This window comes from Loxodonta africana, chromosome 3, assembly GCF_030014295.1.
Source record: "Loxodonta africana isolate mLoxAfr1 chromosome 3, mLoxAfr1.hap2, whole genome shotgun sequence".
NCBI classification, from domain to species: Eukaryota; Metazoa; Chordata; class Mammalia; order Proboscidea; family Elephantidae; genus Loxodonta; species Loxodonta africana.
The window spans coordinates 28349451-28367937 of NC_087344.1; the positions used below are offsets into that span (position 1 = coordinate 28349451).

General features: G+C 45.3%; 1 protein-coding gene across 1 annotated transcript in view; it reads left to right on the top strand.

Moving 5' to 3' along the window:
* Positions 1 to 5281: 5281 nt before the first annotated feature.
* Positions 5282 to 18487, top strand: part of TECR (trans-2,3-enoyl-CoA reductase) — a 34369-nt gene continuing 21163 nt past the window's right edge. Inside the window, exon 1 of the mRNA XM_003413329.3 lies at positions 5282 to 5412. Coding sequence (XP_003413377.2) covers positions 5398 to 5412 — 15 coding nt within the window. The 5' untranslated portion in view covers positions 5282 to 5397. The remainder of the gene's footprint in view (positions 5413 to 18487) is intronic.

Sequence of the window (18487 nt, forward strand, 5' to 3'; positions counted from 1 at the left end):
TGAAAGCACCGTTGTAAAACACCTTTATGTTTCCACCTGTTTTGCTTGGATAGATAGGTTTCCTTTACTCAGACCAAAACCTGTTGTTGATTCCAACTCATGGAGACCTCATGTGTTACAGAGTAGAACTGTGCTCCATAGGGTTTTCTTGGCTGTAATCTTTAGGGAATCAGATCGTCGCGGCACCGTTAGGTGGGTTCGAACCACCAACCTTTAGGTTAGTAGTTGAGTGCAAAATACGTGGAAACAGGGCTCCCCAGAGGCTATAACTTCAGAAGTTTCCAGAGCCAAACCTGGATGACTCAGTGCCAAGTGATGATTCACCCTCACCCTGCTCTGTTCCCCTGTGAATCAGAGATCTACCTTTGAGGCCTTCTCCCTGACTCTCTGACGCCAGGCCTCTAGTTTCTGGGGTTCAACAGTTGTTGGAGGCTATCACTGTGAACTGAGGGGGGTTGCTCCGAGGCTCAGAGGCAGAGTCTGGAACCAGAATAAAAGGGAAGAGGTGAGGGAGTGTGTCAGGTGCTGCCTACTCCTCTACCTGCCCTGTGCGGGTATGTTGGCACCCGACCTCCCAGCTCTCTCACAATGGATCAGTTAAGGGAGCTAAAGCATATGGTGACCCCAGACCAGCCCAGTCTAATAGAAATAGTATGTCATGGATTGAATTGTGTCCCCCAAAAATATTTGTGAACTTAGCTGGGCTATGAACCTAGTATTGTATGATTGTCCACCATTTTATGTGATTTCCCTAAGTGTTGTAAATCCTATCACTATGACGAAATGAGATGAATTAGTGGCAGTTATAATGATGAGATATACAAGGTTAGATAGTGTCTTAAGCCAATCTCTGAGATATAAAAGAGAGAAGCAAGCAGAGAGACACAGGAACCTACACCACCAAGAAAGGAGCACGGGGAGCAGAGCACGTCCTTTGGATCTGAGGTTCCTGTGCTGAGATGCTCCCAGACCAAGGGAAGACTAATGACAGGGCCTCTCTCCAGAACTGACAAAGACAGAAAGCCTTCCCCTGGAGCTGTTGTTGTTGTTAGGTGCCGTCGAGTCGGTTCCGACTCATAGCGACCCTATGCACAACAGAATGAAACACTGGCCGGTCCTGCGCCATCCTTACAATCGTTGTTATGCTTCAGCTCATTGTTGCAGCCACTGTGTCAACCCACCTCGTTGAGGGTCTTCCTCTTTTCCGCTGACCCTGTACTCTGCCAAGCATGATGTCCTTCTCCAGGGACTGATCCCTCCTGACAACATGTCCAAAGCATGTAAGACGCAGTCTCGCCATCCTTGCTTCTAAGGAGCATTCTGGTTGTACTTCTTCTAAGACAGATATGTTCGTTCTTTTGGCAGTCCATGGTATATTCAATATTCTTCACCGACACCACAATCCAAAGGCGTCAACTCTTCTTCAGTCTTCCTTATTCATTGTCCAGCTTTCACATGCATATGATGCGATTGAAAATACCATGGCTTGGATCAGGCGCACCTTAGTCTTCAGGGTGACATCTTTGCTCTTCAACACTTTGAAGAGGTCCTTTGCAGCAGATTTGCCCAATGCAATGCGTCTTTTGATTTCTTGACTGCTGCTTCCATGGCTGTTGATTGTGGATCCAAGTAAAATTAAATCCTTGACAACTTCAATCTTTTCTCTGTTTATCATGATGTTGCTCATTGGTCCAGTTGTGAGGATTTTTGTTTTCTCTTTGTTGAGGTGTAATCCATACCGAAGGCTGTGGTCTTTGATCTTCATTAGTAAGTGCTTCAAATCCTCTTCACTTTCAGCAAGCATAACACTTTCATCTGCATAACGCAGGTTGTTAATGAGTCTTCCTCCAATCTCGATGCCCCGTTCTTCTTCATATAGTCCAGCTTCTCTTATTATTTGTTCAGCATACAGATTAAATAGATATGGTGAAAGAATACAACCCTGACGCACACCTTTCCTGACTTCAAACCAATCAGTATCCCCTTGTTCTGTCTGAACTGCCTCTTGATCTATGTAAAGTTTCCTCATGAGCACAGTTAAGTGTTCTGGAATTTCCATTCTTCGCAGTGTTATCCATAGTTTGTTATGATCCACACAGTCAAATGCCTTTGCATAATCAATAAAACACAGGTAAACATCCTCCTGGTATTCTCTGCTTTCAGCCGGGATCCATCTGACATCAGCAATGATATCCCTGGTTCCACGTCCTCTTCTGAAACCAGCCTGAATTTCTGGCAGTTCCCTGTTGATATACTACTGCAGCCGTTTTTGAATGATCTTCAGTAGAATTTTGCTTGCGTGTGATATTAATGATATTGTTCTATAATTTCCACATTCGGTTGGATCACCTTTCCCGGGAATAGGCATAAATATGGATCTCTTCCAATCAGTTGGCCAGGAAGCTGTCTTCCATCTTTCTTGGCATAGACGAGTGAGCACCTCCAGCACTGCCTCTGTTTGTTGAAACATCTCAATTGATATTCCACCAATTCCTGGAGCCTTGTTTTTCACCAGTGCCTTCAGAGCAGCTTGGACTTCTTCCTTCAGTACCATCGGTTCCCGATCATATGCCACCTCTTGAAATGGTTGAATATCGACTAATTCTTTTTGGTATAATGACTCTGTGTATTCCTTCCATCTTCTTTTGATGCTTCCTGCATCATTTAATATTTTCCCCATGGAATCCTTCACTATTGCAACTCGAGGCTTGAATTTTGTCATCAGTTCTTTCAGCTTGAGAAACGCCGAGGGTGTTCTTCCCTTTTGGTTTTCCATCTCCAGCTCTTTGCACATGTCATTATGATACTTTATTTTGTTTTCTCAAGACGCCCTTTGAAATCTTCTATTCAGTTCTTTTACTTCATCAATTCTTCCTTCTGCTTTAGCTGCTCGACACTCAAGAGCAAGTTTCAGAGTCTCCTCTGACATCCACCTTGGTCTTTTCTTTCTTTCCTGTCTTTTCAGTGACCTCTTGCTTTCTTCATGGATGATGTCCTTGATGTCATTCCACAACTCTTCTGGTCTTCAGTCACTAATGTTCAATGCGTCACATCTATTCTTGAGATGGTCTCTGAATTCAGGTGGGACATACTCAAGGTCATATTTTGGCTCTCGCGGACTTGCTCTGGTTTTCTTCAGTTTCAGCTTGAACTTGCATATGAGCAATTGATGGTCTGTTCCACTGTCGGCCCCTGGCCTTGTTCGGACTGATGATATTGAGCTTTTCCATTGTTTCTTTCCACAGATGTAGTCAATTTGATTTCTGTGTGTTCCACCTGGCGAGGCCCACGTGTATAGGCACCATTTATGTTGGCGAAAGAAGGTATTTGCAATGAAGAAGTCATTGGTCTTGCAAAATTCTATCATTCAATCTCCAGCATTGTTTCTATCACCAAGGCCATATTTTCCAACTACTCATCCTTCTTCTTTGTTCCCAACTTTTACATTCCAATTCCAATCACCAGTAATTATCAATGCATCTTGATTGCCTGCTTGATCAATTTCAGACTGCAGCAGCTGATAAAAATCTTCTATTTCTTCATCTGTGGCCCTAGTGGTTGGTGTGTAAATTTGAAGAATAGTCATATTAACTGGTCTTCCTTGTATGTTATATGGATATTATCCTATCACTGACAGCGTTGTACTTCAGGATAGATCTTGAAATGTTCTTTTTGACGATGAATTTGACACCATTCCTCTTCGAGTTGTCATTCCCAGCATAGCAGACTATATGATTGCCTGATTCAAAATGGGCCAATACCAGTCCATTTCAGCTTACTAATGCCTAGGATATCGATGTTTATGCGTTCCATTTCATTTTTGATGATTTCCAATTTTCCTAGATTCATACTTCGTACATTCCAGGTTCCGATTATTAATGGATGTTTGCAGCTGTTTCTTTTCATTTTGAGTCGTGCCAGTTTGTCGTACTGTGGGGGCTTGTGTGTTGCTATGATGCTGGAAGCTATGCCACCGGTATTCAGATACCAGCAGGGTCACCCATGGAGGACAGGTTTCAGCTGAGCTTCTAGACTAAGGCAGACAAGGAAGAAGGACCCGGCAGTCTACTTCTGAAAAGCATTAGCCGGGGAAAACCTTATGAATAGCAGTGGAACATTGTCTGATATAGTGCTGGAAGATGAGCCCCCCAGGTTGGAAGGCACTCAAAAGGTGACTGGGGAAGAGCTGCCTCCTCAAAGTAGAGTCGACCCCTGGAGCTGGTGCCCTGAATTCAGACTTCTAGTCTACTGGACTGTGAGAGAATAAACTTCTCTTTGTTAAAGCCATCCACGTCTGGTATTTCTGTTATAGCAGCACTAGATGACTAAGTGTGCAAGGTCCAAGTACTAGCCACAAATGCAAGCCAGGTCTGTGACTTTAAATTCTACTTGGCATATTCAAAAGGTAAAAGGAAACAGGTGAAATTAATTTTAATGATATCTTTTAACTGAATATATCCAACATATAATATTATCATTTCAAAGCGTAATCAGCATAAAAAGTTATGAGCTATTTTACAGTCTCTCGTATCAGTGTATGTTTAACACTCGTAGCACATCTCAGGTTGGACTAGCCGCATTTCGAGGGCTCAATAGCAAGGTGTGGCCAGTGTGATCATATTGAGCAGAGTAGGCAGAGACAAACGGCCCCTTGCCCACAGCGCCCAGCAAGGTTGGGTCGGGGCTTGCATTGACAAGAGCAGTGAAGACACCCCCAGAATGGGACAGTTGCAGGTTAGGGGGTCTCGGGAGGGATTTTCACCACACCTTCCCCATTTCTCCTTTCCTCCATCCACGTCAGATTGGATCCCCTCGCTGGAGAGCCTTCGGTCTCTAGGAGCCTCAGCCCGCTCCCCGGTCCCCCAGCCGTCTCTCGCTGCTCTCCGGACCCCCGGGGGCCGCCCACATCAGAATCCACCCCGCCGCGCCGCCAGCCGCGTGTATGCTGCCCTACCTGTCACTCAACGTCTTGCTCCCGCCCGGAGCCTTGCTGTAACCTTCGCTTCCCTTGGTTTCCACAGCGACGCCACCAGGGGCGGGGTCAAAGGGCGCGCGGCGAGGAGGCCCCTCCGTTTTGATTGGTGGACAGCCAGGCCCCCCCCCACTTTCCTCCCACGCTTGCTCGCGCTCCGCCCCCTCGATGGATCCTGCTCCCTGACTGGCCAGCCACATGGCACGGGCGGCTAGTTCTCGTTCAGAGTGGCCTCCCGGGCAGCAACGAAGGTGGGCCCCCCGAGTGTTGATTGGCTGGCGAGGAGCGCGCGCACTGAGGGGCGGGGCGGGAGCGGGGCTGTGGTTAGTCTCGCGCCGCGACAGCGAGCGCGTGAGGCAGTTGGTACTGTGTTGCGTGCTGGTCGGACGTAGCAGCGAGAGCAGCAGCCACCGTGTGAAGGAGCCATGAAGCACTATGAGGTAAGAAATAAGGCTCCAGTGGCTGGGTGGTACCGGAGACCATTGTCTTTTCTTTGGGCGAGCATAGGACCCCCGTTTTGTCCTGTTCGCCGAAGGGAAGAGCCGAACGGCGCAAGCGCAGTGGGCGCGCGCTGCTCCCGGGGGGGCCACTCGTAAATCACAGCGCGCATGTGCGGGAAAGGTATTTATAATTCTGCAATCCAGGCTGTTTTGGGGGTGCCTTTTCTTGGGTCTCTGCAGGACCCGGGAAGCGAGTAGTTTCCTTGCAGTTCCCCCAGCGGGCCGAGCTGCAGGGTTTGGCGGGGGAAGAGGACCCTCGCTCTTGACCGAGGGAGTCTTCCACAAACCTTGCATGATGCCGCCTCCCCGGGCTTAGGGAAGGCTATGCAATCAGCTCTCACTTGGATGACCTTTGGACCCCTTCCCTCGCATTGGACGTCCTGGAGAAGCTTAGGCGGTGATGGAGGTGCAGCAAAGCTTATCTTGCTTCATCATTTTAGCCAAGCCCTGCCTGGCACTGAGGAGAAATCTCATGCCCACGGCCACTCTTGAAGACCAAGTCTTTTGACTCCAAACTTGAGTCTCTTTTTTCGCTTAAAAACGAAGTCTTCTGATGCGCTTACTGACTTAGTTGGTAATAGACTATTAATAATTATTGATTTTTAGGTAACGATCGTTTACTACTAAATGTGGTTATTAATAACAAGAATAATTTATATAACTAATCGAGTGCTTACTCGTGCTAGTTGAAAGCTCTGTTAATTTGTTGTCCTTTGATATCATCCTCATTATTATTATTCCACTTTTTTATAGATGAAGTAGTCTTAGAGCTGTCAAGTGACTTGCCCAGAGGACCCCAGCTAGTAAATGCATAACACAGAGGAATTAAGGAATCTGGAGTCCAAGTTCGTAGCCACTGTGCCTTGCCGGCCCTCAAATGAAAATTAGGAGGTGGAGAGGTTTCTTGATTTTAGTCACAAGCCGAATACTGCTACCTCTCCCGCTCTGTTTATTGCTATTATTAATTTCACAAATTGTCCAGAACCCTTTAACCCAAAAATCCTCAGTTATTTTTGACATGGTACCAAGAATGAGGAGGTAGGATTAAATAATCCCTCATTCCTCATTCGACTTTGATTCTAGAATAAAGTTCTTCTAATATAGTTTTCTATCTCAAATCCTCTGTTTAACCCTGGAGAAAAAGCTGTGTTTAGTTTGAAAGATGCAAGATGGAAGATCCACATGGAATTTGCAAAATGATGTTAGTTTATCTTTGTTAGTCAGCAAGCAAATTAAGTAGGTCTCTGAGGACACTATAGTTGCTAACCAAAAGGTCTGCAGTTTGAATCTGCCAGGCGCTCCTTGGAAACTCTGCGGGGCAGTTCTGCTCGTCCTATAGGGTCGCTATGAGTCGGAATCAACTCAACAGCAGCGGGGTTTGGGTTTTGTTTTTGAGGACACTTGGGAACAGCCTGATGCCAAAGGCTTGGATCAGGGAACATGCTTTTCCTTATCCAAACTTTTTCCCTCCCCAAAAGAAAAACCAGACCAAACCCAGTGCCGTCCAGTCCATTCCGATTCATAGCGACCCTATAGGACAGAGTAGAACTGCCTCATAGAGTTTCCAGGGCGTGCCTGGCGGATTCAAACTGCCGACCTCTTGGTTAGCAGCCATAGCACTTAACCACTATGCTATCAGGGTTTCCCCCCAAAAGAAGGGGAGCTTCAAATTCACTGTTCAAAGTGACCTTGGAGAAAAAAATAGTTATTTTGCTGTGTATTTCTTTGTTATCATTTTCTGCTAATACTTGCTGGAGAGGGGGTCCCCCACTGAGGTGATAGCTCCCCAGTTTCTGTAAAAGGAGCCTGTGTCTCAGCTGAGTTTGCAGAAAGCAGATTAGTTTTACTCAAGAGTGTTTGCTGCAGATGAAGAATAGCAGAGATGCTTTTGTTCACATATAGCAAATCTCTCAGAGAAGATTTCAGTTATCAGCATCAAAGCATACATTTCTATTTGGGACTAAATCAACCCCCACCTCCTACCAGGCCCCCACCCCACCGAAAGGTAGAACCAGTGGTGTGGACTCCGACTTACGGTGTGACTCCATGTCCGCCAGTGCAGAACTGTATTCCATACGCTTTCAGTGGCTGATTCTTCACAAGTAGATCACTGGGCCTTTTCAGCCCCCTCAGAAGGCTTTTTGGGACCCCAGGAGAGACCTTGGCGATTATGAACTCCAGTTTACAAGTGACACAGTGATGCCCAGGAAGGTGCGGACTTGTTCAGTGTCCCATGGCCAGTGAGTTAGCTTTGGGTTGAGGGCTGATGTCATGCAGCAGGTGGACAGATTTGTTGCTGTTTCAGTAACAGTTTTATATCACTGCCAGTCTCAGCTCTGTGATCTGGGAGGAAAAAGTGGCCTGCTTCAGTGGTAGGAGCAGTCAGAACGGTCACCCTGAGGCCTTGGCTGAAGCAGTCTCCTTGGAATGCCAGCGCAGGACTTAGGATTGTCTCAGGTCAGAGCAAGGTTAGTTCAGAGAAGAACTGCTTATTCTGTACAATCACCAGGAGCAGTTTTTTTTTTTTAACTGCTGTTTTTGCCGTCACAGATGAGACTCGAAGATCCTAGTAGCAACTGGAAAAACAGCTACTGCCGCTTGTAAATTTCTGGAAACTAATCGAGGGCTCAGATCACTGCCCATCCTCTGCTTCCCCCTGCAGCCAGGTATCTGGAGGCGAGTAACGGTAGCTATATTGGTGTCCATCTTGTACACTATCCTAGACCAACATAGTATCTTGCCTCAGGCAAGTTTCTTCCTTCAGCCATCTCCACAGGAGTAAATATATGAAAGTTCGAGACATACATTTCTAATCAAGAGGCAATTGTTGGAAGCCAGAAAAACTGAGAAGGAAGGTGAAAATTAAGGAGAAAGAAGGACTAGTGTGTAATGGTGGTGTAGGTGTACAGATTTGGGAATCAGATAAGCCTGAGGCTGAATTCTGGCTCTGCCATTCAGGAAATAGTTGTATGCCCCGGGACAAGTTGCTTAGTGTCTCTGAGCCTCCCTGTGGATGTTCCTTAGAGCTTAGCCCATTTGATTATGAAAGCAGAAATTAGTGTTAAAGAACATATACGACCTTGCTAGGTCTTGGGTGGTGCAAAAAGTTTGTGCTCAACTGCTAAACTAACGATGGGCAGTTCAGATCCACTCAGTGGCACTATGGAAGAAAGGCCAGGCAGTCTGCTTCCGGCCCTCAGCTTCTGTAAAGATTATAGCCAAGAAAACCCTGTGGAGCTCAGTTGTGCTCTGTAAGAGCTCAATTGTGCTCTGTAAGAGCTCAGTTCTGCTCTGTAAGAGCTCAGTTCTGCTCTGTAGCATATGAGGTTGCCATGAGTTGGAATCGACTCCATGGCAGTGGGTTTGGTTTTTGGTTTTGAAGTTGCTAGAAAATAATAGCAAAGGTTACGCATAAAAGGCGTGGTGTTACATGTACCTCTGAGTCCTTCATTTAACTGTTATACACAATTCCACAATATAAAAGATCTGGTTTGATTTACCCAGTCCTTTAATAAATCTTCAAACAGTAGGTTGAGTGGCAGGAAAGCAAGTTGCAAAAGATTCTATAATTTAAAAGTGTATTAAGACTTGTATGTACTGTTTATAGATACATAAATAGTACAATGATAAATTATGGTAAGAGGTTAGAGGAGCCCTTGTCCAGAGAGGGAGGGGGAAGTGAAGAGAAGCCATGTCTGATTTTTAAACATGGGGTTGGAGGGGAGAGGAATCAGAAGTAAATAGAGTAAAGCCTGGGAGGTGGGATGATAGGTGTCCGCTTCTGTTGTCAGTACTGTTTGCATCTGAACTGTTGTGTCTGTTTGAAATAGGTGAGGGATAACTAGAGTTTCTTGGGCATTGAGCCCTATTTTGATTTTTAGCTCTCCTTGATCTCTGCATGGTAAATTTGGGCTCGTTTGATGGAAGGTGCTGTGTCCTGAGATGGGGGTCTGCTTGCTGTCTTCACTGTCGTGGCATTTCGCGCCTGCATTGAACAGGCCTTCTGAAAACACTATGGGGATTGATTTTGCCTTTGCAGACAGGATGGGACCCTGGTTGTGATTCTCTCTTCCTATGCTATTTTATTGTTGTTGCTGAATGATAGTAACAGTGACAGTTAACAGGTACTGCTGTGCCCTTCCACAAGCCCTGAGGAGTGGGCACTCTTTCTGCTTCCATCTTGTGGATAAGGCCAGGGAAGCAGCCCCAGGTCACACCCTGTGCAGGTGGGATTTGACTGAGGTGTGTCAGTGGAAGAGCCAGAGCCACAGTAGTGACAAGGAGGATGGTGCTGTGGGGTTAGCAGCGATTGAGTTCGGTGAGTGCCTGGACAGGGAGCACAGCTCTTCTACTTTACAGATAAGGAAACCAAGGCTCAGAGAAGTAGATTAAGTTGCCCAAGGCCACAGAGCTAGGACTGGGCCTTGGTCTGAGTGTGTCTAATTCTAGATTCCATCAGTGCAGATGACATCCCTGCCCCCCCAATGACATCCCTGAGTGGGGAGTGGGTGTGGTGGGCCCTGGCTGAGGGCCCCTCCAGATATTGATGGGCTGCCAGTGGGGCTCTGGAGGTGATAACTTGACTGGGACTGGTGAGCCACCAAAAGGGGTGAACTTTAAAGACCTTTCCTGTGTTGGGGTGCCTCAGACTGAGAACTTGTGGGGATCTTCAGCTTTTCCATGCCCTGCAGACTTCTTGCTGTGAGGAGGCTGCAGTAATTCAGGCAGATTCCCCAGGTATCCTTTGGCATTGTAGCTCTATCTACACTTCAGCCACTTCCTTGCTGTGGGCCCTCTCAATCTCAGACCCCTGGGGCTGTGAGAGCTCCAGAATCCTCCAGTTTAATTTCTGCACTCTACAACTGAAGGACTGAAGTCCACCCCGAGAAGAGGCACTGTACCAGGGCCACACAGTCAACCCTGCTTTGGGTTGAGTAGTATTCGTAAGTGATACTCCACCTTGGGAAGACCGCAAAGCTTGTGGGCTTTGGAGTCAGAGCCACGTTCAGATCCTCACTCTGCCACTCAGCTGTGATGCCTACAGGCAAGTGTTTTAACCTCTCTGAGGCAGTTTTTCTCATCCATAAAATGGGTGTCAGGGGTGTGCATCAGCTCTAATTGTGCACATCTTCTCAGCTCTAACTTCAGGGACATGAAATTGGCCATGGTGGGGATATTTACACTAAAGTCATTTGCCAATGCTACAAGTCAGACCCCTCCCACTCCCCAGCCTCCTGGGATTATCGCTTCCAGGGTTTGTCCTGCTGAGCATAAGAGGAGCAGATGCCTGGAGAGTGCTCAGCTCAGGGCCAGGCCAGCACAGCATCCTCCTCGCCTCTGCATACTTGCATCTGGGCACTGGGGCTAAGGTGGATCAGCCTGCCCAGCCTGTGGTGGGTGCGTGGAGTGAGGAGCTGCTTCCACTGCACCTGGGGAGTGGCGAGCTCAGAGGGCCCCTGAGCCCAGCAGAGCCTCTGTGGTTCCTGAGGAAAGAAGAGGAGGCAGCCCTGAGTGGGGGGGAGTGCATTGGGTTGGGGTCAGAATCCCTGCACTTTCACTGACAGGCCTGGCTGGGTGAGAAAGGTCAGAGATCTTGGTCTGGTTGGTCAAGTTCAGGCTGGGTCTCGCTGATATTGACTATGTCAGCTGTGAATGTTTTAATACCTGGAGATACTTTCTGTAACAGCCGGAGCATAATAAAAGAGCTTAACTATTAACAGTGCTGACCGCTGACCACGTTCTAAGTACTTTTTAACTATTCACTCACTAAACCCTCATGGTAAGCATATGAAATAGATATTGTTCTTACCTGTTTGACAGATGAGGACGCTGAGGGACAGAAAAGCTGAGTACCATGTCAGGGTCAGGAGTCCTGGTGGCGCAGTGGTTAAGCACTCTGTTGCTAACCAAAAAATTGGTGGTTTGAGCCCAGCAGCTGCCCCGCAGGAGGAAGATGAGGCAGTCTGTTTACATAAAGATTACAAGATTGGAAATACTATGGCGCAGTTCTGCTCTGTCCTATCCTGCTGTCAGAATCGACTTGACGGCAGTGGGTTTAATTTTCTTTTTTTTTAATGCCAGGGTCACACAGCACAGCCAGGATTCCAGGAACTCAAAATGGGATTCCCCGTGGCTGGGCCCCGGTGGCTGTGCGCTGAGGAAGGAGTGTGGGGTGGAGGACGGGGCCTTGAGGGCTGCTGGGTCGCCCTCGGGAGAGTGACTGAACCTGCCCGAGCTTCCATGTTCTCCGTGAAGCCTCAACAGGACACTGCCTTGTGAGGCTTCTGGGGAGCCCAAAGTGCCCCACCACGTCCTGTCTGAGGAAAAGTACAAAGCAGTGAGCGGAGGAGGATGAATTGCTTGGTGGGCCGGGACAGACCCTCATCACCAGGGCTGCCTGAGATTGGGCTGCATGCGGCCTGATTTGAAGGCCTCCAACTTGTTCTTGTCAGTGAGAAGGCCCAGCAGGCTCTTAGAGATAGACTCCTGCTAAACAATATCCTGGAAGATGGAGGAAGAAACCCAAAGGCCGGTGTATTTGCCAGTTGTGATAAAATGTCTCCCAGATTGGAAGTTGAGTTTTGGCATGATCGGCTCTTCTCTTCGGGCAGAGTCAAGGTGCTCTCAGAAACTGCTTTTTAACTTACAGGGAAAAAGAACTATCCCAGGAACTGGGTGCTCGAAGTCCCCTGGGTCACCCTGGGTTGCCTGTCACAACCTCCTCACTCAGAAGCATACCCCGCCCTGTTCCTGGCAGCCCCTTCAGTTCTGTCCTGCCTCTCTCACTTCCCCCACCCTGGCAGCAGCCAGAGGCTCTTTTCCAGCGTCAGTTGGAGGGTCTTGGCATTTCTTTGCAGCAGATTTGCCCAATGCAGTACATCATTTGCTTTCTTGACTGTTGCTTCCAGAGGCATTGATTGTGGATCCAAGTCATATGAGATTCTTGACAACTTCAATTTCTTAGCTCCTTAGAAGCGAGGATGGTGAGACTTAGTCTTGCTTATTTTAGACACGTCATCAGGAAAGACCAGTCACTAGAAGAGGATATCATGTCTGATAAAGTGGAGGGGCAGTGAAAACGAGGGAAACTCCCCATGAGATTGGTTGATACATGGTGGTTGCAACAATGGGCTCAAACATATGAACGATGGTGAGGATGGCGCAGGACCAGGCAATGATTTGTTCTATTATAATTAAAAAAAAAAAAAATTACAATAAAGCTGCTGTAAATTGAAACAGACTCGATGGCAGATAATAGCAAGAAGCATTTCCCTGCTTCACCTTTCTCCCAGAGCCTTCCTGTCCTCATCTCTCCTGTTTCTTCACTCTTTACTGCTCCCTGTGGAATTGGCCTCCTTCATTTCAAACCCTGTTTCTGCCTTGGCACGTCCTGGGCCCTCTGCCCCTGACTTCACACACCCATTTCCTTCTTTACTGAGACCTCAGCTAGATGTCATCCCAGAGAGGCCTCAGGTGACCATCCAGTCCGAGTATGCCCCTGCCCATCTCCTCCAGAGCACCTGTTACGGGCCCTGCTTTTTTGTCTGTTGGATACTTGGTGCTCTTTCAGACGGAGTGCTATGTGAGGGCAGGGACCCTGGGTGCCTGCTCCTGCTGTCGCCCCGGCATCTGGCATCATGCCTGGCACACAGTAGGTGCTTGATACATGCTGTTGGGTGAGTGAGTAGGTGAGTGAATACCTCTTTCCCTGCGGTTGAGCTCCTGGGGAGCAGGTGAGTCCGTGGCTCCTCAGTGGCAAAGATGGCCTTGAGCGGCTGGTCATCAGAGCTCTTGGCACAGGAAGCGGCTCCTTGTGCCCCTTGGCCACGAGCCCTGGGCAACCCTGCGCTTGGCCTGTCCTGTCGACTCTTCTTCTCACTTGGACTGTGCTGAGGTAGAGCTGCCAGGTCCGCACTGGGGCCTCCCTTTGCCTTACAGGTACAGGAAGGTTCCTTCGGTTCAGGAGTTCTCCTGCCTGGAGCCTTGTTTGTCTACTCTCCCACCCATCACTTATCTATCAGTTTTGTTTTTTTCTCTATGTCTTTTTTTTTTTTTTTTAATAATTTTTATTGTGCTTTAAGTGAAAGTTTAGAAATCAAGTCAGCCTCTCAAACAAAAACCCATATACTCTCCCCCTAATGAGACAGCCCGCACTCTCCCTCCAGTCTCTCTTTTCGTGTCCATTTCGCCAGCTTCTAACCTCCTCCACCCTCTCATCTCCCCTCCAGGCAGGAGATGCCAACATAGTCTCAAGTGTCCACCTGATCCAAGAAACTCACTCCTTACCAGCATCCCTCTCCAACCCATTGTCCAGTCCAATTCACGTCTGAAGAGTTGGCTTCGGGAATGGTTCCTGTCCTGGGACAGCAGAAGGTCTGGGGGCCGTGACCACCAGGGTCCTTCTAGTCTCAGTCAGACCGTTAAGTCTGGTCTGAGAATTTGGGGTGTGCATCCCTCTGCTCTCCTGCTACCTCAGGGGTTCTCTGTTGTGCTCCCTGTCAGGGCAGTCATCGGTTATAGCTGGGCACCATCTAGTAGTTCTTCTGGTCTCAGGATGATGTAGTCTCTGGTTCATGTGGCCCTTTCTGTCTCTTGGGCTCGTAATTGCCCTGTGTCCTTGGTGTTCTTCATTCTCCTTTGCTCCAGGTGGGTTGAGACCAATTGATGCGTCTCAGAGGGCTACTTGCTAGCGTTTAAGACCCCAGATGCCACTCTTCAAAGTGGGATGCAGAATGTTTTCTTAGTAGATTTTATTATGTCAATTGACTTAGATGTCCCCTGAAACCACGGTCCCCAGACCCCTGCCCCTGCTGTGCTGGCCTTCGAAGCATTCAGTTTATTCAAGAAACTTGGTTGCTTTTGGTTTAGTCCAATTGTGCCGACCTCCCATGTATTGTGTACTGTCTTTCCCTTCCCCTAAAATAGTTCTTATCTACTATCTAGTGAATGCCCCTCTCCCATCCCCCCTCCCTCCCCCGTCTCACAACCACAAAAGAATGTTTTCTTCTCAGTTTAAATTATTTCTCAAGTTCTTATAATAGTGGTCTTATGCAATATTTGTCCTTTTGCAACTAATTTCACTCAGCATAATGCCTTCCAGGTTCCTACGTGTTATGAAATGCTTTACAGATTCCTCACTGTTCTTTATTGATGCGTAGTATTCCATCGTGTGAATATACCATAATTTATCCATTCATCCGTTGATGGGGACCTTCGTTGCTTCCATCTTTTTGCTTTTGTAAACAGTGCTGCAGTAAACATGGATGTGCGTATATCTCTTCGTGTAAAGGCTCTTATTTCACTAGGCTATATTCCAAGGAGTGGAATTGCTGGATCGTATGGTAGTTCTATTTCTAGGTTTTTAAGGAAGCCCCAAATTGATTTCCAAAGTGGTTGTACCATTTTGCATTCCCACCAGCAGTGTATAAGTGTTCCAGTCTCTCCACAGCCTCTCCAATATTTATTGTTTTGTGTTTTTTGGATTAATGCCAGCCTCCTTGGAGTGAGATGAAATCTCATTGTAGTTTTGATCTGCATTTCTCTAATGGTTAATGATCATGAACATTTCCTCATATATCTGTTAGCTACCTGAGTGTCTTCTTTCGTGAAGTGTCTATTCATATCTTTTGACCATTTTTTAATTTTTGCAGTTGAGTTTTTGCAGTATCATGTAGATTTTAGAGATCAGGCACTGATCAGAAATGTCATAGCTAAAAACTTTTTCCCAGTCTGTAGGTGGTCATTTTATTCTTTTGGTGAAGTCTTTGGATGAGCATAGGTGTTTGATTTTTAGGAGCTCCCAGTTATCTAGTTCTCTTCTGCATTGTTAGTAATGCTTCGTATACTGTTTATGCCATGTATTAGGGCACCTAACGCTGTCTCTATTTTTTCTTCCGTGATCTTTATCATTTTAGATTTTATATTTAGGTCTTTGATCAATTTGAGTTAGTTTTTGTGCATGGAGTGAGGTATGGGTCTTGTTTCATTTTTTTGCAGATGGATATCCAGTTATGCCAGCACCATTTGTTAAAAAGACTGTCTTTTCCCCATTTAACTGTTTTGGGGCCTTTGTCAAATATCAACTGCTCATATGTGGATGGATTTATGCCTGGATTCTCAATTCTGTTCCATTGGTCCGTGTATCTGTCGTTGTACCAGTACCAGGCTGTTTTGACTACTGTGGTGATATAATAGGTTCTAAAATCGGGTAAAGTAAGGCCTCCCACATTGTTCTTCTTTTTCAGTAATGCTTTATTTATCTGGGGCCTCTTTCCCTTCCATATGAAGTTGGTGATTTGTTTCTCCATCTCATTAAAGAATGACCTTGGGATTTGGATCGGAATTGCATTAAATGTATAGATCGCTTTTGGTAGAATGGACATTTTATAATGTTAAACAGTCTTCCTACCCACGAGCAAGGTATGTTCTTCCACTTATTTAAGTCTGTTTTGGTTTCTTGCAGAAGTGTACTGTAGTTTTCTTTGTGTAAGACTTTGTGTCTTTTACATCTCTGGTAAGATTTATTCCTAAGTATTTTATCTTCTTGGGGGCTCCTGTAAATGGCATTGATTTAGTGATTTACCTCTTCGGTGTTCTTTTTGTTGGTGTAGAGGAATCCAACTGATTTTTGTACGTTTATCTCGTATCCCGATACTCTGCTGAACTCTTCTATTAGTTTCAGTAGTTTTCTGGAGGATTCCTTAGGGTTTTCTGTATATAATATCAAGATCATGTCATCTGCAAATAGAGATACTTTTACTTCTTCCTTACCAATCTGGATATCCTTTATTCCTTTATCTAGCCTAATTGCTCTGGCTAGGACTTCCAGCACAATGTTGAATAAGAGTGGTGATAAAGGGCACCCTTGTCTGGTTCCCGATCTCAGTGGGAATGTTTTCAGGCTTTCTCCATTTAGAGTGATATTGGCTGTTGGCTTGCTATAAATGACCTTCATTATGTTGAGGAGTTTTCCTTCTATTCCTATTTTGCTGAGAGTTTTTATCATGAATGAGTGTTGAACTTTGTCAGATGCCTTTTCTGCATCAATTGATAAAATCATGTGATTCATGTCTTTTGTTTTATTTCTGCAGTGGAGTGCATTAATTGTTTTTCTAATGTTGAACCATCCCTACATAAAAAAAAAAAAAACTTTTTTTTTTTTTGTTGGTATGAATCCCACTTGGTCATGGTGAATTATTTTTTTGATATGTTGTTGAATTCTACTGGCTAGAATTTCTTTTGAGGATTTTTGCATCTACATTCATGAGGGATATAGGTGTATAATTTTCTTTTCTTGTGGTGTCTTTATGTGGTTTTGGTATCAGGGATATGGTGGCTTCATAGAATGAGTTTGGTAGTATTCCATCCTTTTCTTTGCTCTGAAATACCTTTAGTAATAGTGGTGTCAACTCTTCTCTGAAAGTTTGGTAGAACTCTGCAGTGAAGTGTCCGGACCAGGGCTTTTTTTTGTTGGGAGTGTTTTGATTACCTTTTCAATCTCTTCTTTTGTTATGGGTCTATTTAGTTCTCCCTCTGTTTGTGTTAGTTTAGGTAGGTAGTGTGTTTCTAGGAATTCATCCATTTCTTCTAGGTTTGCAAATTTGTTTGAGTATAGGTTTTCATAGTAATCTGATACGATTCTTTTAATTTCAGTTGGGTCTGTTGTAATATCGCCCATCTCCTTTCTTATTCGGGTTATTTGCTGCCTCTCCTGTTTTTCTTTTGTCAGTTTGGCCAGTGGTTTATCAATTTTGTTGAGTTTTTCGAAAAACCAGCTTTCGGTCTTGTTAATTCTTTCAGTTGTTTTTCTGTTTCATTTAGTTCAGCTCTAATTTTTATTATTTGTTTTCTTCTGGTACCTGTGGGTTTCTTTTGTTGCTCTCTTTCTATTTGTTCAAGTTGTAGGGATAATTCTTTGATTTTGGCCCTGTCTTCTTTTTGGATGTGTGCCTTGATTGATATAAATTCGCCTCTGAGCACCACTTTTGCTGTGTCCCAAAGGTTCTGATACGAAGTGTTTTCATTCTCATTGGATTCTATGAATTTCTTTATCCTTAATGTTTTCTATAATCCAGTCTTTTTTGAGCAGGGTATTGTTCAGTTTCCAAGTGTTTGATTTCTTTTCCCTGCTTTTCCTATTACTGATTTCCACTTTTATGGCCTTACGGTCAGAGAAGATGCTTTGTAATACTTCAGTGTTTTGGATTCTGCTAAGGCTCGCTTTATGACCTAATATGTGGTCTATCCTAGAGAATGTTCCATGTGCACTAGAAAAGAAATTATACGTGGTTGCTGTTGGGTGGGGTGTTCTGTATATGTGTACGAGGTCGAGTTGGTTGATTGTGGCATTTAGATCTTCTGTGTCTTTATTCAGCTTCTTTCTGGATGTATGTCCTTCACCGAAAGTGGTGTGTTGAAGTCTCCTACTATTATTGTGGAGTTGTCTATCTCACTTTTCAGTGGTGATAGTTTGTTTTATGTATCTTGCAGCCCTGTCATTGGGTGCATAAATATTTAATATGGTTGTATATTGTTGGTGTATTGTCCCTTTAATCATTATATAGTGTCCTTCCTTATCCTTTCTGATGGATTTAACTTTAAAGTCTATTTTGTCAGAAATTAGTATTGCCACTCCTGCTCTTTTTTGATTGTTGTTTGCTTGATATATTTTTTTCCATCCTTTGAGTTTTAGTTTGTTTGTGTCTCTAAGTCTAAGGTGTGTGTCTTGTAGACAGCATATAGATGGATCTTGTTTTTTAATCCATTCTGCCACTCTCTGTCTCTTTATCGGTGCATTTAGTCCATTGACATTCAGGGTAATTATGGATAGGTATGAATTTAGTGCTATCATTTTGATGTCTTTTTTGTGCGTTGTTGACAGTTTCTTTTTCCCACTTGATTTTATGTGCTCAGTAGATTTTTTTTGTATATTGTCCCTTCCTCATATTTGTTGTTGTTGATTTTGTTTTTGCTGAGTCTGTATTTTTCCCTTGTATTTTATTTTGTTGAGTACGAT